A 27,673-nucleotide genomic window follows, 5' to 3' on the forward strand; every position below is an offset into this window, starting at 1 on the left:
CTGAACGAAACTGGCGCGAATTCTGAGCAAATGTCAAATGTCAAATAGTTCAAATAATCTAATCTAACAACAAATGTTTTGTGTTTTCTTCGGTTCTTTAGTTTCTACATAAAACGTTTATTTATAAATATAATGGATGATGAAATTCAAGATGGGCCATTTACTGTTTGGCAAATGTTTAATTCCCCTACAATGGTCCTTTTTAATAATTTGGACCATGCTGCTGATGGGCTTGAGAGATTGCTAACTTCTATTTTAAAGTTATCTGGGTAAGTTTTTATGTTCATATTTCTTTGATAATTGTAGGGTTTTGCTAAGAGCTTTGATACTTTACCTACTCCTAAATATTATTTACAATTTATGTGTTGCTATTAATGTATGAATTGAGGCGAATAGTTCGGTTCCGTGACGCCCGATGTTAAGACTGAGATTTAAAAAACAGATTAATCTGCTTTGTGAGCCTTTCCCGGCCGAGACACCTCCTTTGTATGGACCATTAAACATTGATTTTGCTTATATTTACAAAAAAAGTACCAAGTAAGTACCTACCTTGTACAATTATTTGTAATATGTCTGTTTATATATTTGTCGGAGGGGTTGGTACCTGCCTCCCCCAACCACCTCAGATTGAAGCTTAGCTGAAGAAGTACAGATGAGCTGTCAATCTTCATATAAATTATTGTGTTATTAATTTGTAAACATATTTTAGTGATTTTTCAGAAGTTCTAGTTCCCCGTGCAGGTTCTTCTAAATATCCGGATTCCTATTACACTGCATTTAATACATGGCTTTTGGGAAGATTGTTTTATGTGTGGTCAGTCAAACAATTGGACAGGTGAGTCCATAATTAATTAATTTTTTTTATCATGTAGCTTCTAATAAGCACAGTTACTTTTCAAGCCTAATTTTGAATTGGCTATAATCTCATAAACATCTGTGTTTACATAGTTTTTTTTTACAGAATACATTTGTCTAGCAAAGATGCTCAGCTGAAAATACTCAATATACTATGTGTCAATGGTGCATCATTTTATGAAAAGTTGCATTCAGACTATTGTGACATATTAAAGAAATTGATACTTTTCTACAAAGATCACCCAAATAGAGGAATCAATGATAATGGAATTATACTTGAAAATTTCAAACCCCCAGTTGTGGACATTCCTAATACTGAGCTTAATTTACAACCAATATTTGTTACTGTTTCCAATATGGAGACATGTGAGATAATTATTAAATTATTATTGCATCTTTTATCTGAAAGCATACCAACTAACTCTTTGAAAATAGAAAATAATAAAGAGAAATTTATACAACTGTTCACAGAAGTGTTATATATGTTTGAACATTTTAATGTTGATTTAAAGCTGGCTGCATTAAAGTTTTTCTCAGATTTAATTAACAATTATGACAAAGTTTCTTATAGCAGCTTCTGTGAGAGTTTTTCAAATATATTCAGAGAATTGCTTTTGTGTACAGAATCTATGTTAAAGATTCGTGAGGTATTACACAGAAATGGCACTATTGGATATGACCAATTGAAACATTTTGCAGACTTAATTAGAAGTTTACTAAACATTGGTAAAAATAATCTCAAGAAAGACTATGAAGACATTTTATTTAATATTTGTGCAATGGTTCTTGAAACCAATGAAAAGAGTATGCTTTTTGATATGGACTTGAGAACTTGCAGTTGTTCCGTGATCAAGAAACTGGATTTACCTGAAGATTTTCTTAATTTAAGAGAAATGTCTGGAGATGATATACACACACTTTCAGACTATTACATAAATAACATAGTTGCTTTTATCAAAACATGGGAAGAAGCTGGAGAATCAGATTTTTCAGCAAGCAATATTAACATGTTACATAAAAACCAGTGTTATATGCAAGTTTGTAATGTGTTCTACAAAGGATTAGAATATCCAGATGTATATATACCTGTTACAGACATTTACATAATGTTGCATAAATGTTCAGCTGCATTACATATTTTATTAAGTGTTTACATGAGAAGTAAAAATATGAAATCTGGAAAAAATGTTTTTGAAATTGGATATATTATTAATTCTGGTAAGATTTCCGAGGCATGGGATCAACTGCTCATAATAATTGAGAAATATAGGGCTAAATTAATTGGTAATTTAGGATCATTGCATGAGATATATGACTTTGTTGTCACACTCACAGTTATGAGTGACAATATAAGTGAACATGTAATGGATAAAATTATAAGAATAATTCGTGTTGAAACTCCACTGCAAAATCTGGAAAAAGCTTTTTTACATGTAGAAGGTAACTTATCACAAATGGTTAAATATGCGATTATTCTGAAGATGCTTGTAAAAAAGAAATTGAGTGAAGACTGGAATCAAACTATAACAGTGTTGCTTAACTACTTCGCGAGGAATAAAACAATTTATAATTACAAACAGGTAACTCTTTTTTTGTGACACATTGTTATGTTCCATGAGAAATATCATATAATATAATCTATCCTTTCATATTGCATACCGATCTGGGGTGGAGCTACTAAGACCAGCTTCTTAGCCTTGGAAAGGGCACAGAGATCTCTTACTAAGGTCATGTACTTCAAATCTTGTTTGATTCTCTACACAAACCGTATACAATATTAGTAAACTTCTCTCAATCAGAAAAATCTTTGTCCTTATCATATAATATCAGATGATATTAAAGTACCATAAAACATTGCCGTACAAAGCAGCCCTCCAAAACAAGAGAAGAAAGGTAAATGTAGCTTCCACTCCTCTAGTACGTGCTGCCTTTGCCAAACGTCAGTACCCAATCCTATCCGCTTTTCTATTTAACAAACTAAATGTGCCTCTTGAAATTTATCCCATGTATTATATAAATGCAAAAAATGTTTGTTATAATACTTGGACATACTTACTTATGATGAAATGGAAAACTTATTACCTAAACCTACATAAAGTTATAACTTCATGTACTGAGTATATATATTAATTATCATTCTGCTATGCACACACACCAAACTTGCATGCTTATGGTCTCACATTCATTCCTACCGTAACCTTGTTCCTTTTTATTTATTTCTTTTACTTAACATTCACAATTGTAGTCTTTATGTAAAACTTTTAAGGAAGTAGCAGGTCATTCCCATCACAAGTATCATTAGATTACTCACTGGGAAGTCCTAGCCTTATATTGTAACCAAGATTACTGGAATAAATGACTATTTTATTTTATTTTTATGAGAAAAGGTACCAAAGGAAGGCATTCGCTGGCAGGCAATAATAAAGATATATTTGTACGAACCTTGACATAATATTTTACACACAATGTAGCTTTTGTGAACTCAAAGAACAAAAATAAGTTTATTGCTTCACTACTATGACCCTAAATAATTTTATATGTTTCTCATCAATGAAATTGTTATATGTTTATTTAGCATATTTTGGTTAATAAACGGGAATTTCATTTTAGATGCTTGACATTATGCATTTCTTTCAGATTATACCCATATGCCCAGTACTATTAGCAACCAAAACTTATTCTGCAAGTAAGCTGATTAGTGAAATACTCATGCCTGCCTTCTTAACAAAAGATGAAGACGTGCAATTAGAAATATCTAAAATATTATCAGCACTCGCTTGTATGACTTTGGGCTCCTATATAGTTATAATAAATCCGGCATCAAATGAGACAGGCCATGTAATATACAAGAATGAAGCACTATGCATATGTGTTATTTGTTCGAATTGTCATCCCTTAGTGAAACATGCCGAAGTTGGCATAAAAATTGCATCAGAGAGCTACAATAATTCGGTCACTAATATCTCGACTATAACAGGCATGAAGAATTTGTTTGCGAAGTTTGTGAATCCAAAACAATATGCCAATTTAGAAAACTCTGAATATTGGAATCTACTTGGGAGATTATGCCATCATTTTTATGTTTTCAACTATGGGGTGAGCCAGGATGTTATAACTGTTGAAAATAGCGCGAAAATTTTGAAGGCATTCAAACCATTTATAGAAGGAAATTTGGTATGTATCTTGTAATTTTGACAAGAATATGCATTTTTATCATCCAATAAATCATTTTAGTACTCAGAGAGAGAGAGAAAACAACACATTAGTGACTTACTGGTTTGGGTGTCCATAGACTGTGATATTAGCTTTTCATCTTTCATACTATGAAAAAAGTCAGTATAGTTATTTTGTTCAAATTATGTTGATATTTTCATGTGTAGAATTTAAAGTGTATTAATTATATTTTTTCAGGTCGACGTCGATGAAGACTGGAAATCACACAGAGAAACAACTTTGAATACTTGTATTAATTTGTTAGTTAATGCAACAAAGGCATGCCTAGAAACCATAGACTACAACCAACAGACACAAACATTGAACCAAATAAAAGAACTTGGATTTTGTAGCAACGAGAAAGTTATACTGCCCGTCACTAAGTTATTAGTGTACTTTATAATGCATCCTCAATGTACACTTGCACCAAAAGCGGTTGTTTATCTTAGAGAAGTTTCAGAGTTCCACAATTACACTCCTAATCAAATATACCACAGATACAAGAAAGATTATTGCAAGTTATTTGTCGAATGTAGTCTTTATAATGGAAAAGATTTCGCTATATCGCTCCTTAAGGTCGTTCGAGCGTTTGGCTTTGTCGGCTATAGAGATTTCATTTCGAAAGATGTGCACCATTTCTTGCCATATCTTATACCTTATGCAGTTAATGTGAAGGAAGTGCCTTCGATGATTGAGGAAATAGCGTCGTTGGTTCAGTGTTCTGTATCAGACTTTTTGGCTGAGAGATTCCCACATATTTATGTCCATGTCTATTTGAATGAGCCTAATGATGTACTCAGAAAGAGTAATGAAATAATAGAAAGGTTGACAAAGACGTCAGTTTTGAGTTTGATAAAAAGGCACTTCAGGGTGATTCTTACGGAATTCCTATTACAATATTGCTGTAACCCTGAAAAAGTGATGAGTGCATGTAGATACTTGGCAAGCCACGATCCAGACGTGTCTACGCCCACCGGTAACATGAGCATGAGTACAACTCAGATAGCAGACTTCTTGAACCCCAAATTCCTAGGAGTTTTGGCATATTTCGATCATAAATTGGTGAATGTGAAAGTAGCTTTGTCTGTGAAACGGAAAGCCTTGACCAGCTTCCCGGATATAATGCAGTTGATGGGCGTCAAGTATATCACGCCTTTGAGGTTTAAGGTTTTAGCTACTCTGAGATCAGCCCTCCCATTGGTAAAGGAGTTTCCGAAAATATTGGCGGAGGCATGGGCGGCTTTCATTCACAATATTGACAGCATTTCCTTGGGGCCTCTTCTATCAAATTTAGCCGTATCTTTACTGCAGCAGTTTGAGTATGCTCCGCAAGAAATAAACAAAATATTCCAATATTTAGTACTGAATAATGAAAATCTGTTGAGCTCAAATATTTCGGACCTTTTCTTTTTGGAGGACACGAAAATTACGGATAAAGTGAAAATGGTAATAAAGAGACATGTACGAAGAACGCAACCCGAAGGTTTTTTGGACAAAATAAAATGGTACTTACAACATCTCAATCAAGACATACCGACAATAAAGGCATATGCATTTTCTCATCTGGACAAGTTGCTGAAAAAGAACAGAACTGAAATACATAAGGCTATATTTGGAGGAAAAAATATTGATCCAATTGTTGTTGATCTTATAGACTCTTTGCTACTTGGTAAGTATGATATGTGTATACATATATTTATTATCACGTCCGTTTCCTAGGGCCGAATTTTTGTATTGCTGTAAAATTATGTGTTTTAATATTTATTTGACTTATAATGTTTCGCACATGTATTATGTTATATATATATATATATATATATATATATATATATTAGAATAATATACATACCTCATGTGTGCACATGAGGTATGTATATTATTCGGGCGAAAACAATGTTATCGCATTTGAGTTGAAGCTTATTTGATTCACCTCGTTTCTCTTACAATCACTGTCTTCAGTATAAGTTGAATTAGATTCCACGCACTCAGATTTCCCGCCAATAAAAAAACCGCAACTATTTTATTCATAAAAATATGGGTTCATCACGTAAAGATTATTAATGGAAAACCGTACAGTCGACACTGTACGGTTTTATAGAAGATCTTTTGAGTGAACTTTTAATCGCACCAATGTTATCAGGTTGCAAGGACTCAGATGTGAACGTGAGTTCATCAAGTGGGGCTTGTCTCGGTCAACTGGGCGCTATAGAAGCGGGCCACCTGCCGCGGCAGTACGTGCAGCCGTCGCGGGCGCCCTTCGCCTTCTCTATAGGAGACAACTGCTTCGCCGCGACTGCGCTTGCCGAGCTCACTCGGGCGTTCCAGTACGAGAAGGACACTATGGTGTGTTTGTATGTCTAGTGTCTCTAGCGAAGTTTTCTCTTTATCTTCTCTATAGAAGACCAGGGACACTATGATGTATTTGTTGATTTGTATGTGTAGTAGCCCCTCGGCACCTGCAACCAGTCGTTTCAAAGTTATTTCAAGTGAATATAAAATTTTAGTAATGAAAAAATTAAATATTGCTACTTAAAAATTAGCAAAAAGAATCATTCAAGAGGAGTTAATTTATACCTAAGAAATAAAGAAAATTAAATAAATTAAAAAAAAAATACCTAAAGAAAATTGAATAGATGTCGGCACCTAATAATCCATCAGGTGAGCCGCATGTCTTGCTTGCATAGTTTAATAAAAATTACATTACCAATGTAATTTTTATAAAGTTTTATGCTTTTTCAATGGGGACTGGTGCTTGGAGGCGTTCGTGGTGTTGAAACATCATGTCTCTTCTCACTCTGATGTTGTTAAATATTGACGTAAATATTTAAATTTCAGAACATGGATTGCTACGCGCTGACGATACAAGAAATATTGAAGATATACGATATATCGCCTAGCGGCAGTAAAAAGGAAGTGTGGGATAGTTTTCCCGAGCATATGCATCAAATTATGTTTCCATTACTTAGTTCAAGGTAGATTAAGTTTTATATACTTTTAATTGTTTTCCGTATTGAAAAATTAATTTATTTCCTTGATTTTCATTTCAATTTATGACAAATTGGAAAATTGGTATACATACAACATTTAGGTTACATGAAAAAAGGTGCCCCTTATGGCGGGAGTCACTTACCACGTATTATGATGAACAAGTAATAGCGCCTCCGTATGGTTTATTTTCTCGTGAAACGTCACATAATATCTCTTTTCCAGCATGTCTTGAGCAGCTATAAAATCAAGGAAATACAATAATTTTGCAGTGTTGATTTTGAAGTTTGAATTTTTCTTTATTATTTCAGGTACACTTTGGCATACCCGTCACAGCCTAAAAAGGCTCATCCGTTGTTTGGTTCTGCTTATGCTACCACATTCCTGGAATGGGCTCATAAGTATGCATTTTTTAATGCAATATTTTTTAATTGTCATCCTTATTATAAAATATTATGTAAAGAAGTCCCCCTGTCGTCTCTGTCTGTATGAACGCGATAAAGTCAAAAACTACGGGACGGGTTTTTGTATGGTTTTCAGCAATAACCTATTATGTGATTCCTGAAAATGGTTTAAGCGTATAATTTAGTTTTACCTAAGCGAAGCCAGGACGGGCCTTTAGTTTGGAATAAGTTCAAATTACTCGATCTATCGATGACGATAAGGATATTTTTGCTACTGAACAAGGAAACATGCCCTGAAAATATTAAAAGTTTTTTTCTTCTTGTATTTTGTTTTTGCTTTATTGATATTTATTATTGAATTAGTTTTTTAAAACATCATTTTCTAGCTGGGCAGGCCAACTGATACCTTTGATAGAATCTGAGAACATCCGCGAACTCCTGCGCACGGTCCACCCGAGCATGCGGCGTGACGTCAGAACCCTATTCCTTTTCTTGCCGTACGCGTTGCTGCATGCCGTCATGTCCAAGAATAACAACCAGTATATACAGGAAGAGATGTTGGCTGTTATAGGTATGTGAGATAATGATATATATGTGAGTAAATAAATAAACAATAATAAATAAAATAATGCCTATTGCAATTTAAGCAGCTTCTAAAATTCCTTATCTGTTCTATTCAGTTTTCTATATGCTGCCCCTGAAGTAATGTCATCAAAATCCATTGGTGTGATATTACATTAGTACCTAACACATAGTATATTTTTTTAAAATGGAAGGAACACAAAATTTTTTTTTAATTTTTAAGACTTTGTTCCAGGTTTGGAAAACTTCGAAAATGAGCAAGTTGCGACCGAACGAAACAGATATAAGATGTTGCGGCACATCAGAATGACGCCCAGTGTCGTGTCGGCGCAAACGGAGGAAGGAAACCAGGTTATTTTTAAAACAATAATTCTTTATTTTGCACAGAATTCAGAACAGACTAGTAAAAATGTTCTTAAGACTATGTTAGGTATCAAGCGGCTTATATGGCCATGTACCTATATTATCTGATTTTATTAAGGTACGGTAAAAATGATATGTAATTTTTTAAAATGTTTTATTTCACAGAGCAAATGCAGTAAAACAGTGTACACTTTACTGGACTTCCTGAACAGATGGTTACTTGAATGGTGCAATTCGAAACAACGACCGTTAGAAAACGAAAATTACAAGTAAGTGATAATGTCTCTCAAGTTTATAGCCTTTTCCCTTGTTTGTCTTTTACTATTTCAGCTAGGTGTTCTGGTCGCCACGCGTGTTCGCTACTTGTCTTTCTAGTTGTTTTTGTATATTGTTTTTAATTCAATACCTACATTGTTTACTTACAATATTTTAATATATTTTTCTACAGGGCTATATCAACCTTCCTAGAGAAGTTCGACAAGCTAACAATCGCTCGCGGCAACTTCCTCTGCGGCGAGTTAGAGCGCGCCTTGCAATATCTCGAATTGTATATGGATGAGAATCCTCAGCAAATGCAAGAACAACTGTCACTGTTGGCCGAGATATACGCTTTGTTGGATGAGCCTGATAGCGTCGCTGGTAAGATTTTGTTTGGCCTGGGCTACTATACTTTATAAATTCATGCCATTATTTCCTGCCAGAACAATATTTAGCCATTCTATAAGTAGAGATATACACTTTTCATTATTTGCGGCTGAAAAAATTCTGTTCATGTTTAAACATTAGAAGAATAATAAATGCTACGTAGTTTAGGGCTATATTTTTAATCATGTTGGCCATAAATTTGTTATACGTAATCAACGCTACCTATTTTAAAAAACTTAGGTTTGATAACATTGATCATATTTGTTTTGTTTTGAAATTGGAACTTATCGTCGGGATTGGTTAATTCCGACGAATCCTATTTCAAAATATGTTGTGTGTCGATAAAAACCACAAATATAGATTTGTAAAAATAATTAACAATTATTATGTTGTACATATGATACATACGTAACATAATAATAATAATAATTCTTAAAATCTAGGAGTATATAGTTTCTTGTGGCGATAAATATACTCTTAGATATAAACAACTATATTTTAGTAAATATTTGTCAGGAATTCTGTCCATAAAGCGTGCCGAGCCGTGCCTGAAGGAGCTGATACTGGCGCAGGTGGTGACCGGGCGGCCGCAGGACGCCGCGCTCTGCTACGAGCGGCTGGCGCAAGAGGGACAGCTCGATAGGAATAGTCTGCAGGTAAATATATAATAACAATTTGACGACCTCGGTGGCGCAGTGGCAAAGTGCTTGCCTCTGAACCGAGAGTACTGAGTTCGATCCCCGGTCGGGTCATGATGGAAAATGATCTTTTTCTGATTGGCCCGGGCCCGGATGTTTATCTATATATGTATTTGTTATAAAATATCTCGAACTTACTTTGGGGCTAGCTCAAACTGTGTGATTTGTCCTAATACATTTATTTACATATATTTATAGGGTATGATAGACTGCTATCTGGGGCTGGACCAGCCGTTCACAGCATACCGTCTGCTCAGCGAACACGAGTCTGAAGACAGCATGATGGAGTTGGCCGCGGAACCGTTGTGGAGATTGGGGCGGTTTGATCAGCTGGAGGAACTGGCGAGGAAACCCGTGGTGAATATCTATGTTTGAAAATGCGTCTCTCATATTTATTGACCGAGCGAGCGAAGCAAGCGAGGTCTACAAATCAACTTGGGGCAAAAATCATTTTTTGCATATATGTTTGTATTTTGATGAAATCTTAAAGGTATGTAGGAGCTGTCAATAGAATTTTTAAGTTCGTGGGGCAACAAAATCGGTTAAGTCGTTTTTGAAATATTCACAATTTTGTAATAACATATTGTGTACGCGAGGTCTACGCGAAGTTTAGAAGAGCAGAGCGGAATGGCAAAGACTTGTTATTAAATATGGTACTCGGGTAGAATATAGCCTGGAATTACACATAGGGTACTTTTATTCCGAAATTCCCACGGAAGCGAAACTCCGGTTCGCGGCTAGTTAGAGATAATTTTGACAACTCTGATGTCATCCACCTTTTCCAAATGTTCTACACAACGCATCGTTTTTGTGACTTGCAAAATATGACAATGTTGCCTTCTGGTTCAGTTCCTCAAGTTAAACATAAATTGAGTAAACAAATATTTTATTACATAATTCAGCCGACCTGTCGAGAAAACTGGGGTCTACTAATGGGTCGTATACTCCTCGCATACCGTTCACAAGACCACCTCGCCTTTGAAGCGACTTGTAAAGACGCCACGAGTAGATTGCTGGCTCAGATGGAGGGGGAAAGTAAGGGAGAAAGCGCACTGCGCAGTGGATACCAAAGTGTGTTGGGTCTTCATATCGTCAGCGAGGCAGGACACGCTGAGGAAGTGTTGAGAAGGTAATTCTTTATAGTTGTAATAGAGTTACAAGTAGCCGGTACTGTCATATGCCAGGCAAAGATCTATTTAAGTACTAAAGCCTAATTATTTTGCACGTAGCATAATATAGACAACGAAAATATTGTTTTTGTTTTTCTCAAAAAATGTTAAAAATACATCATTCCGATTCAAAATTAGTTAATTTTGTTTACGATGTCTATGATGGAATGCTCCGTTTTGACGTTAAAGAAGGACAAACAAACATACTTTCATATTTACAATATTAATGTATATTCTAGACTGAAAGATTTGAGTGATGGGGATCGCCAAGCCGCAGACATCATAAACCAATTACTGGATGAATGGCGAAGGCGTCTGTCTGTCGTGCAATCTGATGTACGGACCATTGAACCATTGCTTCGATTGAGAAGAATATTGCTGCAACAGACACAGGTTATTTACATATAATTTACATTTTAAGGTTGATTTACTAGGCGGAGGGGTACAGCCTTGGCAGCTTGTAAGCTGCCAATAGCATTCTCAAGTAGGGTTGACGTTGGGCAGGTGGCCGGTACTTACAACACAGCCAATTCAAAATAAAATCGTCAACATGTTATGGTATATAATTTACGTTGCTGTAACGTACAGCATTTTTCATAAAGATCAATCTTGTTTATGTTTCAGACGTTATTGGAGCCTACTCACCCAATAACTTCAAACAATCTAAAAGCGTGCATTGGAGATCTGTGGCTGCAGAGCGCGAAGCACGCGAGAAAAGCGGGAATTTTTCAACAGGTACTTTAAAAATACGAAGAGAAAAAGCTTACTAATAACGTTGCGCTTAGTACTAATGCGCTTGCTTTCCTATTAGGACATATTCGATATTCTTTAATTATTACATTTTATTATATTACATTCTAATTAATTGTGATTATGATTCATTTCAGATAATAATAATAATTATATGAAATTAATAAATAAATTCATTAAATTGTCCTTTTTGTTTCTCCATGTACGTTCAATAACATGTACACAAAAGCTTTAAATTTTAGACTTTGTCACATTGGAATAGGGTGTAAGAAAAAATCGAATTCCAATTATTTTTCGTTTATTATTCTAAATTTATTAATTATATTTCGTTTACTGCCAGTCGTACATGTACATACTGAACGCAGAGGAATACAAGCCGTCGCAGCTGTTCATAGAGAAAGCTAAAATGTACTGGGCGCGGGCACAGCATGAACACGCCTTCACCACGCTGAAACGCGGACTCGACGATGCATATCCCGATGTCAGGAACCTGAACAACGAACAGAGGTCAGTTATTAGACTATTAGATAATATTAATGTTTTTTATGGCCTAAGATAATCAATTACAACTTTTTAACGTACAAAAAATATAAATAGGTATGAATATATTAAAAATTTAGTCATTTAAAATATTGAATAAATTTTCCTATTGGCTATTTTCCTATTCGACTGGGTAAAAAATAAAATATATTAAGATATTTAAATAATCAAACACGATAATTAAACGTCATTCAGTTTTATTCATTATGAGTTACTATTTTTCTGTCTCATTAAATATTAGAAATGCTTTTTGACTTCACAATCAAACGTGACGTCAAAATATGTTACTGTCATATTATAAGCTCCATAAAACATTTTGTTATTGACATTAGAAAAAACTATCCGATTTTATGTTATTATATTTATGTAGAATTTTTTTGTTATTATATTTATGTAATATTTATGTGCTGTAAAAGAATGTATGGTTTTCGCGAAAGTATCTAGGTATTAATTTATATTCGACGGGGGACCATCATTATTTTTAAAATTCATTTTTGTCACTATGTTTCAGGAAAATTTGTGCAAAGGCGAAGTTGTTAATAGCGAAGTACAACGATGAAACCACTAATGTTGACGTGGACGTCAACATAGGCTACTACAAGGAATCCGTTGACGTCTTCAAACAATGGGAGAAGAGTTTGGTGAGATATTCTATATTTTTTTAAGTTGTAAATTTGTTGATATTTTTCAATTTTTAATACAGTATTCATTAAGTTGTAAAATTACAGCCAATTCAAAATTTTATTGAAATGATTATTATATAATATAGGTTAAGATATACTAACAAAATATGGATTTTTAAATTATCTGAAATAAATTATATTGTATTGCATTGCATTGCATTGTATTGTATTGTATTGTATTCTATTCAAATAATTAACTTTATTCAAGGTTATTTTCACGCTGGGGCCTCGGGCTTCGCGGAGTCACAGCTCCTAACTCAATGTAACGACAATGACATGGACATGTCAGGGATATGCGTAGATGTTAAAGAGAGATAGCGATATAATCTGTTTGTAATAACCAGGTGTGTCTCGGCGCGTATTACGAGAAAGTGAGCAGTGCGGACGGGGCATCGAACCTGAACCTCGTGTGGTCGCGGCGGCTCTACGCGCTCAACAGCTACGGCAAGGCGCTGCAGTACGGACACAAGTATCTGTACCAGAGTATGCCTAGGATGCTTTCCATTTGGTAATTTAACTGAAATATCTTCTTATCGTTGTATACCTCATGTCTGAGGGTCGTGTTATATTAGTAAGTCATGTGTTACAGGATGTAATTTTTTAATTGTACGTACTATTGTAATTGCAAGTTTCTTGCCTTCTTCATTTTACTCACTAGCCGAAAAATCATCAACTAAAGTACAGATTTCCTCACGATTTTCTCCTTCATCAGAAGTAAGTGTTAGTCTATTGAACTACTAATACATGAGTGAGATATCAATCTGACACATGATTTTTAATTTTTAAACGGTGACGTTATAGAAATTAGTCCTTTTTACAATTTTTTTTGCGCTTTGTACACGGAACAACGTAACATAGCCATAGTTGAAATGTCAGTTTTACTAAATAAAAAAGGTCTAGTCATACTTACGGCCATGTAAATAATATTACTATATTGAGATTTAGTTCAAAATTCCTTATGCGGCCCATTAATATAATGTTTACGTGTTTGTGAAAATACCTTCTAGGTTGGACATGGAAGTGACATCTTCAGACACGAGCGCTCACTCAGTGTTGGCGCAAATGACAGAAATCATAAAGACTTATTCTGAAAGATTGCCTGTCTATCTGTATTTGACCGCATTCTCACAAATTGTCTCGAGAATCTGCCATCCAGTTAAAGAGGTTAGACATTTTTTATTTTTAAGATGAAATCAAACTTTGAAATTTACCTATTTGTAAGATTAAAGAGTGTACATGCCACCACTAGATGGCGATATGGGGCTGAAATACAATCTGACCATTGATAGCATGAAAACACTCGATAAGAGAGAGAGAGAGAGAGAGCATAATAAGAGTAATGCTAAAATGGTTTTGTTCTAAATTATGATTTCTTTCTGATATGAATAATATGTAATATAAATATATATATATAATTATATTGTGAATTATAATTTCATTTCAGCTACCATCTTATTAAGCCCACTTGCATAAATGGTTAAAAATTAGAAAAGAACCGACTTGACTTTTGGAAGTGTTTGTTTTAGGTATACCTTCAGCTGAAAGCCATAATAGTGAAACTGATAATGGCGTACCCCCAGCACACTCTGTGGATGATGATGTGCGTGATAAAATCCAGCTATCCTCAGAGAATGAAGCGATGTGGCGATGTGTTCTCGGAGCCGAGGCTCAAGGAGCCCCACATGTTGAAACTCGTGGGTGATTTTACTCAACTCGCTGAGAAATTGATCGAGTTGTGTAATAAACCCATCGCTGGAAGTGCGTCTGTAAGTTTATAGATAGATAAATATATATATATATACTTAATGTTTATTCTTTATTTCGTAAATAAAAGATTCAATTACATATATTTTGAATAAAAAATAATCTTCCAACACTTCCTAAAATACTGGCAGTGTTTCCTCACTGTACACGCGAGTCTTCAGCTGAGCAAAAAAGCTGCCAGCTCTCAAATCTCAAATGTCCTATTGCCACCATTAATGTTTCTGTGAACTTGGCATACTAGTTTGATATGCTAAAAAACTAATATTAAATAATCAAAATAGATAAACACGGGATGTATAAATAGTTCCTCATATAAATTATAAATAGTTCTCCATTATTAAAAAAACAAAGTTTGTATATACATTCATATTCTAAAACTTGGTATGCCAAGTTCTCCAACGTACCATAACGCTGGTTTTAAAATTAATAATCCTTTCATTTAAAAAAGTTCCCCTATACCGTCTATCAGTCTGTATGAAAGCGAAAACTGTCCGGTAGTTTGATTTTTACCAACAGATAATGTGATTCTTGAGAAAGGTTTAAGTATATTCATTATGGTTTTACATGAGCGAAGCCGGGACGGGTCGCTTAGTTATATAAAAACTTGGAAGCGCAGGAATTTAAAACAAACTTTGTTTATTCTTTGACAGACAACAACTGTGTCGAATCTAGTCCGTACCCTCCCGCGTCTGCTGGCAAGCGAGAGTTTCAGCCACATCATGATGCCCTTCCAAGAGTTCTGCAAAATCGTGCTGCCGTCCAAAGCGGCGCGACAAGAGCGAATTGATTTCAATATACCCACAGAACCACCAGTGTATATCGCCGGTATTGAAGAACACATCAGCATATTGCCGTCTTTGCAGAAACCTAGGAAGGTTACTCTAAAGGGTAAGTTGTTTCTTTCTTCTCTTATTTATCTATGAAGTGTATTAATGCTAACACTGGTATTAGATTTAATTCCTATCGCCTAAAGGCATCCGACATGACTTTTATGACTACCGAGATCTGGTGACAAATGGTCCCATGCACAGTAATGAATTAAACTGTCAACCAATGTGCAGGTTTCCTCACGATATTTTCCTTCACCGGAATCAAGTGGAGATCTACATGAGTCAAAAGGTAAATAAAAAATAATAATCATATTTTTGATTTATTATTTTATGTAATATATTGAAAGAGTTTTTCTGTTCGACACGACACTGTTCCTCACTGCTGCTTGAAATCAATGTATATTTTTGTGTACGAAATAAATATTTCTTATGTACATTTTATTGACTTTCATTACTTATGAATACGTAAAAATGCTTTAAATATATCGTATTAATTCTAAGTAGGTAAGTTTTCTTCAGAAATGTTGTCATGGTCATAGTGTAAAAATTGCGTCTATGAGTAAATTCGCACGTGCTAAAGTAAGCATGTTACAAGTTTGAAACGCATATTTTTTGCGATAGTATACGGTCAATAGCGTAATGTTTGTAGTAATATCATTTCTGACTTTACATTCCTGATTTTAGTAATAAAAAATGGTAGTTCATGCAATCCAGCGATACTTTAATATTTTAGCGTTTTTTACTATATTCTTTAAAATAGTCTAAATAAACAACCAGACTATAAAAATATAAACTAAAAAAATTGATGTATTTCTTATCTTCGTAGGTTCCGATGGAAAATCCTACATAATAATGCTGAAACCACGAGACGATCTTCGCAAAGACTACCGGCTGATGGAGTTCAATGGCGTCGTGAACAGATTCCTGCAAGATGCGCCGGAGACGAGGCGGCGGCGGCTGTACATACGAACGTACAGCGTGTTGCCTTTGAATGAAGAGTGCGGGCTTATAGAATGGGTCCCCAATTTAGTCGGGTTACGACCGATTTTGATGCATATTTATAAGCAGAAAGGTTTGTTGTCGACATTATAAACAGATTGATGTAAGATGCGCCGGAGGCCAGGCGACGGAGACTGTACATCAGTCTTCGAATGACTTAAAATATAATAAATAAATATATTATAAATAAATATATTAAGACAAATCACACAGATTGAACTAGCCCCAAAGTAAGTTCGAGACTTGTGTTATGGGATACTAACTCAACGATAATATATTTTTATAACAAATACTTATATAGATAAACATCCAAGACCCGGGCCAATCAGAAAAAGATCATTTTCCATCATGACCTGACCAGGGATCGAACCTAGGACCTCGGTTCAGTGGCAAGAACTTTACTACTGCGCCACCGAGGTCGTCAAAGCTATGTATATAGTTAATGACCCGAGTGTAAACAGACTTCCGCGGGTGGACCTGCGGGCAACAGCTATAAAATATACTATCCTACTATTCTTCCTACTTTTTTTACAATGAGAAAGAAATAAACAGGCAATTACATAATTCTCATTTTTCACCAGGAATCCACACGAGCAATCGAGAGTTGAAAGAGATGATGTGTTCTACGAAAGACCCGGTGGAGAAAAAGAGACGGATATATGAAGAACAGCTGCTGCGTCGACATCCGCCCGTCTTCCAGGAGTGGTTCAGGCGTGTATTCTCGGATCCTTACGGATGGTGAGATTTACTTTTTTTAACACTAGACTACTATAGATTTACTTATTTTTAACACTAGATGCGCTTAGGGGCTTCACTCAAAGTTTAACACAAAGGGTTTTCGGATAACAGTTGCACTGTGTGTTTATTTACTAAGCCAGATTTGTTTGACTATGTTAATACCACTTCATCAAAAAGTAAATGAATATCAAAGAAAATATAAGTAGTAAGTTTGAAAATCGCATGAACTTATATTTAAGCAGTAGAAAAATGCGTGTACTTACATGAATTAATCTAATCTTACATCTACATTTAACCATCTGCGACCAACTGCACCTCGGTCTAGTCGGTATGATAAAGGCTAAACCTATGTCTAGCCGAATATAACCACGATACACGTGTAACTAACAAAGACCAGCTGCACCTAGGTCGAAATGATAAAGGCTTTTTAGGTCTAGCCTAACATAAGCAGGCTACATCTAGGTGTGGCTAGCTGTTTTAGCCTAATTTGGTGCATTTCAGGATTTAGCCGTAACATATACACAAATGGATGATAAACATAATATACCACTGTTAAAATAACTTATATTTAAAAATATATTTGCTCGTAATAATCAGAGGTTCACGTGTTTAAATCTGACGTAAAAATCATATTCATGCGACAAATACATGTGACTACAAGTCACTATAATAAAGTTATTATGATTAATCGATTAACACCCTATTACTAACTACCAAAGTTGACTGAAGTCATAACATTTTCGAATTCCCCTTAGACATACAACGTAAACAAGACCTTCACAACTTCGCACATTATTATTAACGTCATATTTTTCCGGAAATTACGATACGTAATATGATTTGCACTCGGTATTTGACAAACTAAGGATTTTCCCGAAATTTCCTAATTTGTTGCAGGTATCAAGCGAGGTCGGCTTATATTCGGACGACAGCTGTTATGTCTATGGTGGGATATATTTTAGGTACGTATGTAACATCGATACAAAAATTGAATAGTTGGATGGATTTCTCCCTGTAATACCATTTTGGCACACAAAATTTTTCTTAACCCTTATCTGGCACTAATTAACTAATTTTAATTAGTTAAAAAAAAACTAAGTAAATGACAAATATTTTGTATAGAGAAGATAATAATAAAAAGAACACAAATTCTCCAATAGATTTATTGATTTCATTCTTCTGTAAATTGTGAAATAAAGACTTCTTCTACTTATCTAAAATATAAAAAAAATATATAAAGATATATTTTTATACAATCTGCAGGTCTTGGAGATAGACACGGCGAGAATATATCGTTCGACTCGACCAATGGCGATACGGTTCACGTGGATTTCAACTGTTTGTTCAACAAAGGCGAAGCGTTCGAATGGCCTGAGAGGGTGCCGTTCCGGTTGACGCACAACATGGAGGCTGCGATGGGCCCCTTGAAACACGAGGGCATGTATAGGTAATGTCGAACTGTTTATTTCATAATGGTTGGAGGAAATTTTGAATAAAAAAGGAAGTTTTTTTTATAACACAGATTGAATTAGCCCTAAAGTTGACTTAAATTAAGACTTAGAGGAATATATATAGAGGGATAAAAAGTATCCTATGTGTATTCTACCTGTGTACTAAATTATATTCTACCGGTTATATTCTACCTGTGTACTAAATTTTGTAACAACCGGTCTAGTAGATTTTGCGTGAAAGAGTAACAAACATACACACGTACAATCTCTCTTTCGCATTTATAATATAAGTATGATTAGACCCCTCAACAGAAGAGATCCCGAGGAAGACTTAGAAAGCGATGGAAAGATTGTCTCCAACAAGACCTGATGAAACTAGGCAAGAAAAGCAAACTAGTGTTGCATTTCGATTAATTTGATTTGCAGGAAGAGTTGCGAAGCCGTAATGCGGGCATTGCGCGCTCAGACCGCCGCGCTGATGTCAGTGATTGGTCCGTTCGTGTACGACCCTCTGGTGTCGTGGGGACGCGCGCGACCCATCGACGCGGCTGAGAGGACTAACGAACAGGCGCTGCAGCATTTACAGCATATTAGACAACGATTGAACGGGATGGTGAGATGATATTATGGAAAAATAGGGGTCTTTTCTCTTTGGAATAAGTGGAATGTGTTGTTTGCCTGGGCAGGCCACAAATATCGCCAGTGATTGGTCCGTTCATGTATGATCAAGTTTCGCGGAAAAGATTCATGTATATCCAAATACGTTTGCAACCAAAATCACATTGTACTAGTTATATATGAAATAGGAACATATCATATTAGGAATTAAGTAAAAAAAGATGTTAATCAATAGGCAAATACATATGTATTGTATATACAATACATATGTATTTGAGTAACTGTCTGCGTTTTCAAAATTTAAGTTGTTTGAAGGATAACCCAATGTGAGTTTCCTTAGATGGATAAAATATGTTCTGTAGTTTCTTTATTTCTGGAACTTACCGAATACTCATTTAAATCTACATAACAAAATTTACGATTCCACATTTTTTTTCAGGTACGTACGAAGAACAAACAACTGTCACTGTCTCTGTCTCCGGAAGGGCAAGTGGAGCATCTGATAGTGGAAGCTACGAGTATTCATAACCTGTGCCAAATGTACATAGGCTGGGGACCATTTTTGTAACTCCGGATAGGGTTAATACTTTTGCTATGATAATTTTTGCATAGTGTGAGAGAGATAGTTATATTGTGGCAAAAGACCCTAGGCCACAAAGTAGGCAGGTAGGTAGTAAAGTAGGTAGTATAAACGAAAATATAAACAACACATCGAGCTATGACATGCGGTTGACTGTACAGTTACGTGTAAATATTATATCATTCGAATGTGGCAAAGTCCGAAATTGAATGCATTTCTTTATATTTAAATATAATATGTAAGGATGCACGCGCCTACATATCTGGTCGTGCGTAATTGTCATCACAATGTTAATGTCTTTGTGTGTGTTACGTAAATAAAGTGCCTTGTCTTTTTTGTGTCGTAACAATTTTATAGTAAAAGACAGAAGAAATACCGTTATGGCTGTGTTTAGTTTATAAGTTTTTGTTGTAATAAAGATAATGTCTTAATGCTTTTGTTTTATTTAACATATTTAACATTATTTGTCACAGCTGTCAAACGATTTCAGATTTTACTGTCGTTTTAAAACATGATTTTTAAAACTGGATGCAAACTTATGCAATGATTGGTGAAAGTGACTATATGCGTGTGTTGACATTACATCGAATTGTGTAATGATATGCTATAATAATGATTGCGTCCGTTCCCGAAACCCAGTTATATACAGTGTGGACCTTGTGAATATTTTGTATGTCTGACATTGATGTCGAACAATAGTACATAATAGGATGACAAATGGTGGAGTCATATTTTTAGACACTTATAGCATACATCAGCTATGTTAATCGCATCTTCATTAGCAACACAACAGTGGTGATCGCGTCTAGCTCCTGTCTGCATCTGAACTCATAATAAAATTGCTGCATTTTATGCACATACTATTGGTAAAGTGCTAAGGTATACTAACTTTATTTTTATGAAATTACATACTTTATTTTATTTTTATATCAAAAATAAAATAAAATTTGTATATCAAAAATAAAATAAAGTTACAATTAGTAGGTGGTAAATGAAAGTAACGAGATAATAACACGCGAGTTGAGGATCTTAACTTTAACTTTTACTTAAAGTTACTTTACATTTATAAAAATTATCCTCATTGGCAAAATGCCGTATCATATAAAACTCGAAAGAGTGCAATAAACTTTGAACAAAAAATAAGAATCTATACTACTTACCTATTATTATAAAGAGGTAAGCGTTTGTAAGTTTGTGACTTTGTGAGTTTGTATGTTTGAGGCGGGTAATCTCCGAAACTACCGAACCGATTTCAAAAATTCTTTCACCACTAGAAAGGTACATTATCCAAGATTGCTATAGGCTATATTTTATCTCAAAATTCACACGGGAGCGAAGCCCCGGGCAACATCTAGTATTTTATAAAGACATTATTTTGATTGATGCCTCATAATTGGATGCTATACTAGATTTATAACACCTTAGCAATCTTCGGCATTGAGGAAACTCCGGCAATAACTATCCAGCCAAGAGGATTTACGCTCATTTTCAAGTTTTCGATTAATCTGGACTTGGTAATATACGGTAGGTATTTTCTTTTTCTATTTTGTTGTGTTGATCTATAATTGCAATACTACCTACATTTAAAAAAATAATGTAGATACATTATGTAGATAGTCGTGTATTGTTATTTGTTTGCCTTCAAAGAAACGTCGATCGAAGTTTAGTTATTTAAACTTCACCATCAAATTGATTTTGGGCACTTTCCAAAGTGGAACTATTATAATAAATCCATACCGGGCTGAGGTCACTGGAAACCGAAGTTACCTGTTTCCGACCGCGCTATAAACTTGAAGCCGCCGGCTTTCTTGCGGTCTCCACAATTGAACCAGATAAGTACGGTCAGCATCTTTTTTGTCCGATCTCGCCCTTATAGTTTGTATAGGTTTGGATAGGTTAATACCTATCCCTTGTAAACGCAGACAAACTTATAAGTACAATGGACGAATAAGGAAAAGATTTGTTTGGAAATATCAAGAGTTTGCTGACTACCTACGGTAAATAGGCAGAGGATTAGTAAGCGACTATAAGTCAAGGATCTTTCTTTGTTATAGTTGGGTAGAGTGTCCTATATGGGTGATTACCCACCACCCACAGAGGTTAATCACAATCACGCTCACTAGGACTCTTTGTATTCCGAAAATTGAAAATTATGTTATACCAGCCTTATACGAACGAACTCTTGAATGCAATATGAACCTTATTTTGGAGATGAATACATAATCGCAACCCTTTCAGCTCAGAATGCCAACTTCGCGAAATGCCAACCGCTCGCAAATAGCCAACTTCTCGAAATGCCAACTTCTCGGAATGCCAACTTCGCGTAATGTCAACTTCTCGAAATGCCAACTTCGCGAAATGCCAACTTCTCGAAATGACAACTTCTCATAATGACAACTTATAACGAAATGCAGGAGCGGTGAATGCTACCACAAATAATAAAAACAAAAAAAATGCATATATACATAATCGCAAATATCTTTATTTGTTATTTATATAATAGTACACTAGGGTCGTAAATAATTGTAAAAATCAGTTATACATACACTTTGTAACATAATATAGTATATGGCAAAAATAAATCAACTCAATAAATGTCAACACAAAAATAAACAAATTATTATTTTTTATACAATGACAGTCTTAAGTAAATAACTTTTCTAAAAAAACTTGGTAAGTCCAATATATTGTTTTCCAATTGGTTTAAATATCTTTTATATTTCTTATCAAAAGTAACATCTCGAAGTCTTCTTTTATTCCGTACTTTTTTAAATAATGAATCTGAAATCCGTTGATTCCAGAATTTAGCTTCTTTTTTAAGTTTGAATAAAAAATCATACAAACTATGACTTTTTCCCATTCGCCCATTTATACGTCGGTGCCACCCTTCTAACCCATTTGTGGTCCGATGCCGTTGACCCGCACAGCTTAAAATGGACGCTGGCAACTTTGGAAACCATTGTTTCTCAAAATAGCGGCGAAAACGAGTCACTTCTTCACTGTTTGTGGCATTATCTAATATATGACGCCATGCTACGGAGATATAACTCTCAGGTAACAACGGGAACATCGCCGCCATCCTTGTAACATTTCGCCCCTCTGAAGTAGAATTTAGTTTTATTTTTTTGGAATATTTCCACACCGCGTGGTTAAAATGGTAGTAACATCCACTGATTTTGGCGTTTGGGAAAATATTAGATACAGCATTCATTTGAGCGATTTCATAATCGCATTTAAAATTCTTTATATCAATTTCAAAATTTTGCTTGATTAGTGAAAATAATCTGTTGTATGTCTGCTCAGTTTTGTTAGGCAGCAACACATATATTACAGGAATAATGTTTGTGGTTTTTTTGTCGGAATTGAGATCTAAATGAAGAACATAAAACTGGTAAAAAGGTTTCGGGGTGACTTTGAACGTACCATCAGCAAAAAATGATCCTGTAGATCTATTTATAATATTGCGAGCTGTTTTTGTTGAAAAAACAATAATTTTTTCCTGATCACCGTCTTCACACACCAAGAAATTTTTGGCCAAAACTTGTGGGATAGTTATACTTTGTGTAGTAGTGTGAGCCAATAGATCAGTATTTAAAAATCTTTTCCGTGCTCGATATAATGAATCCTTCATCGTATTGAAAGTAGGTATTAAATCGGCATCCTTTTTACTATCTTTTCTTAACTTTTTCATAACGTCTTCCACAATTTTTGGGACCGGTCCTAAATCTTCACATACAGCACGTTTTAGCTCTTCTCTTTTCTTCACAACTTCATTCACGACCATTGACGGCTCGCAAATATGGGCAGATTCTCGTAATATATTTTGATTATCCTTAGCAAGTGTAGCTGAGGCACTGCAAATACGGTTAACACACCGCCATAATGTAGTACCATTTGCATTGGTTTTATTTTTAGTATATCGATGTCCATTACCACGAATCATCAATAATCCACCTTTTTGATTCTTGATAATTTCCAGCTCACAGTTCATTTTGTTCTATGAAATAACAATTACGGTACACAATAAACTGATTTATTTCCTCATTGCAACAGCAAAACAATGATTTTAATATGTGACATATGGTTATAAATGAAGACACTAAAAGACGAATACTTTATATTGTACCTGTGTATTTTTTTACAACTACCCTCACAATCTTATATAAAATTTTGCGTTTAGTTTTTACTGTCATTGTTATAAAAATACGAAAGTATAATTCTTTTTTTTTTGTTGACATTTATTGATATTAAAAATAATCACCATAATAATATCCTTAACTATAATAGGTTATATTCATAATGATCAAACAACAGTTCATGAGGCAATGTGTAGATTATAAAATAATGATTTGTCATAGTTAGGTACATGTTACAAAGAAAGATATTGCGATATTGCATAAGGTGAACATTATTCCTGTAATATATGTGTTGCTGCTTAACAAAACTGAGCAGACATAGAATAGATTAAAAAAACTAAAAAAAACTAAATTTTACCTTAGAGGGGTGAAATGTTACAAGGATGGCGGCGATGATCCCGTGATGATTGTATAATAACAAATAAAGATATTGCAATATTGTATATTTAGACTTTTTTTATTTGTGATAACGAAATGCAGGAGCGGTGAATCCTGCATTTCGTTATAAGTTGTCATTATGAAATGGGTTAGAAGGGTGGCACCGACGTATAAATGGGCGAATGGGAAAAAGTCATAGTTTGTATGATTTTTTATTCAAACTTAAAAAAGAAGCTAAATTCTGGAATCAACGGATTTCAGATTCATTATTTAAAAAAGTACGGAATAAAAGAAGACTTCGAGATGTTACTTTTGATAAGAAATATAAAAGATATTTAAACCAATTGGAAAACAATATATTGGACTTACCAAGTTTTTTTAGAAAAGTTATTTACTTAAGACTGTCATTGTATAAAAAATAATAATTTGTTTATTTTTGTGTTGACATTTATTGAGTTGATTTATTTTTGCCATATACTATATTATGTTACAAAGTGTATGTATAACTGATTTTTACAATTATTTACGACCCTAGTGTACTATTATATAAATAACAAATAAAGATATTTGCGATTATGTATATATGCATTTTTTTTGTTTTTATTATTTGTGGTAGCATTCACCGCTCCTGCATTTCGTTATAAGTTGTCATTATGAGAAGTTGTCATTTCGAGAAGTTGGCATTTCGCGAAGTTGGCATTTCGAGAAGTTGACATTACGCGAAGTTGGCATTCCGAGAAGTTGGCATTTCGAGAAGTTGGCTATTTGCGAGCGGTTGGCATTTCGCGAAGTTGGCATTCTGAGCTGAAAGGATCGCAACGCAACGCTCTTAAAATCTGTGAATGTTGCTGCAAATAGGTACATTGTGATGCACAATGAAAAAAATACTTTGATAATGTGATAGAATTTATGAGAACTTTCCATATCAAAATAATTTTGCGAAACGTATAAAATAAAATAACAAAATATTAGACCAACTTTCAATAATCATAAAAACGTTTATACCTAGCTGTTGGTACGTTCACAAGTGTTAGCAGTTCTGTTTTATTATTATTATTGAAAATGCGACAGTGCTACGGAATAGACTGCTTTGCAAAGTGACTCTGTGATTATATAGTTAAAAGTCTGTTTAAATAAGTTGTTGTGGAGCACGTTTGAAGAATATGGCACAATTTCATTGTCTAAAAGCAATTTTATTATTCTTTAAAATTGCATGTATTTTAAATAAATATATAAAATTGTTTCCGTATCAATGCAACAATCTTTCACTCGGGTTTTTTATAAACAAGCTGTTTATTTTTATTAAACAAAATTCGATAATGTTTGTAGACTTATGTTTAAAAAAATAAACAGAAGTACTTACATAACTTAACTATTTATTATTATAGTTAACTTTTAAATATTATTAAATATTAAATTATAATTAAATATTATTTTAAATTTGGTTTGAGTCGAAGCAATTGCCTGTTAAAGTTGTATTCTTAGCGATTAAACTCTTCTGAATCGGCAAAGTAATCTTATTTCAGTCTGTCAAAGTAATTACAAAAGAAAACCAATTTACGAAGAAATGATCACAGATTTCAGCCGTGCATCGCAGCCAGCAGAATACTGATGAGTGGACCCTCTGCAGCGATGTATAGGTTGATACACTACATCCTATTACGTGAACTTATTTGCCGGGACACCCTGCCCGTTGATGTACCACCTACATCCCTCATTGTGGATTCTCCCCGCGGCAAAACGACCCCTATACCCCACTATTGTCATATAAGCTTTTGCAGATCGCTTATTTTTGTCGACCCTTTATACTCTTATCACGATAGTGATTCATAAATAAATTCCCATATTTTTGGGGCTTGTTTTAAGCCTCGCATACACTGGGAGCGTTAGATTTATGATATGAGCCGATTTTTGTGAAAACGAGTGATCGGTTGATTCAATGTAAAAATATTTATTGTTTTGTTTGTTATCTTTTCAGTTAAAATAATAATGAGATAAAACCTCGAATCACCATCGTTATTTTCAAAATTTGTTAAATAGAATGTGTGAAACCATTTAACCACAGATATATAATATAAGTATCACTTTAGCTGTACCAGTGCTAACATAATACTCAGTCAAGGTCAAACTATTAAGTACCTAGCTAGAAACTCGTGAGTCAATTTTATCCCTTATTTTTAAAATCAAAGGAATTAATTATGGGAATCTGACTCCCAACAAATATTTCGTATGGAGGCTACTCCTTTTGTCTAATGATGTTGAACTTCGATACCCATTAGAAACATGTGCACAATTTTACTAAGATGATTTTCTTTAATGTATGCTCATCTTAAAATGAGCTCGCTGATATTATATTACAAAAGCTAGATCTCTTGTTAGGATAACCGATAACGAAGGTGAAGTATTATGATTCATAGGATGGGTATATCATTGATGTATGTAGCAGTCAAGAGATACGCACATCATCTAATTTTAGTCAAATTTAAAAAAGTTCATCGACATTATTTTTTGTTACTTTCGTTCCCTGTACGTTTGTGTAAGATTATTTAGTTGTTACTTTGTCACTTGTAAATTTTCAAATTGTCACGTATTTCGCATCTGAAAACCACAAGTAAAAATCACAAGATAAATTAATTGGCTATCGTCAATAATAAATTAATAGAGTTGCGCCGAATATTAGTTTGGTATTCGGTATTCTGCATATTCGGCATCGGAATATATTCGGCTCGTGTATTTATATTTTTTTGGCTACTCGTTCTTCGTTTTATTAGGTATCTCCCATTTCATCAAAAAACACACGTGATCTTTTACGGCCATTTATATCGCAAACACAATAATGTTAATATTATCAATATTTTCGAAATAATAAGCACCTTTGCTTTATTTGTAACGTAAGCGATGTTGTGCGCGCGGGTGACGGTTGGTGAGGTAGGTAGCGTACGGCTCGCTCGTCATGTAGCTAGCAGCGCTACGTTTGCGTGTACATGTTAGTAAGAACCAAAACAATGAAATTGTAAACCGAATAATTAGGCCGAATATCCGGTTTGGTAAACGTTAAACCGAATAGAATTCGGTATTCGGTTATTCCGTGAAAACACTATTCGGTGCATCACTATAATTATGATACAAGCGTGAAAATCTCGGACATTTTCGCGCGTGATGATTTTCCACGCATGATGTTTTACGAACTTACTTGCGTTTTTAACTCACTTGGAAGTCTGGTGGATTGAGTCGCAAACTGGTTATAAACTAAGTACCTAACTTCATAAGCTCTTCTTTGATCATATGCACA

The 27,673-nt window shown here is 34.5% G+C and overlaps 1 protein-coding gene and 1 long non-coding RNA gene across 2 annotated transcripts in view; one reads left to right on the top strand and one right to left on the bottom strand.

The window, feature by feature from the left end:
* Positions 1-39: 39 nt before the first annotated feature.
* On the top strand, positions 40-20,298 carry mei-41 (meiotic 41). The gene is made up of 29 exons (XM_053751183.2): positions 40-269; positions 710-835; positions 962-2,435; positions 3,493-4,029; positions 4,267-5,737; positions 6,209-6,411; positions 6,904-7,040; positions 7,365-7,454; positions 7,844-8,028; positions 8,275-8,390; positions 8,568-8,671; positions 8,851-9,041; positions 9,564-9,703; positions 9,944-10,102; positions 10,648-10,874; positions 11,154-11,307; positions 11,539-11,649; positions 12,005-12,171; positions 12,716-12,845; positions 13,232-13,395; positions 13,895-14,051; positions 14,414-14,653; positions 15,302-15,539; positions 16,308-16,553; positions 17,062-17,218; positions 18,116-18,180; positions 18,482-18,665; positions 19,096-19,282; positions 19,727-20,298. Exons 1-29 carry the CDS (start codon positions 133-135, stop codon positions 19,853-19,855), a joined length of 7,626 nt encoding a protein of 2,541 aa, XP_053607158.1. The 5' UTR covers positions 40-132; the 3' UTR covers positions 19,856-20,298.
* Positions 12,014-27,673, bottom strand: part of LOC128673390 (uncharacterized) — a 28,857-nt gene continuing 13,197 nt past the window's right edge. The window contains exon 3 of the long non-coding RNA XR_008405073.1: positions 12,014-12,154. This is a non-coding gene — a long non-coding RNA (uncharacterized LOC128673390). The remainder of the gene's footprint in view (positions 12,155-27,673) is intronic.

The sequence above is a fragment of the Plodia interpunctella genome, chromosome 11 (genome assembly GCF_027563975.2).
Source record: "Plodia interpunctella isolate USDA-ARS_2022_Savannah chromosome 11, ilPloInte3.2, whole genome shotgun sequence".
Classification (NCBI taxonomy): Eukaryota; Metazoa; Arthropoda; class Insecta; order Lepidoptera; family Pyralidae; genus Plodia; species Plodia interpunctella.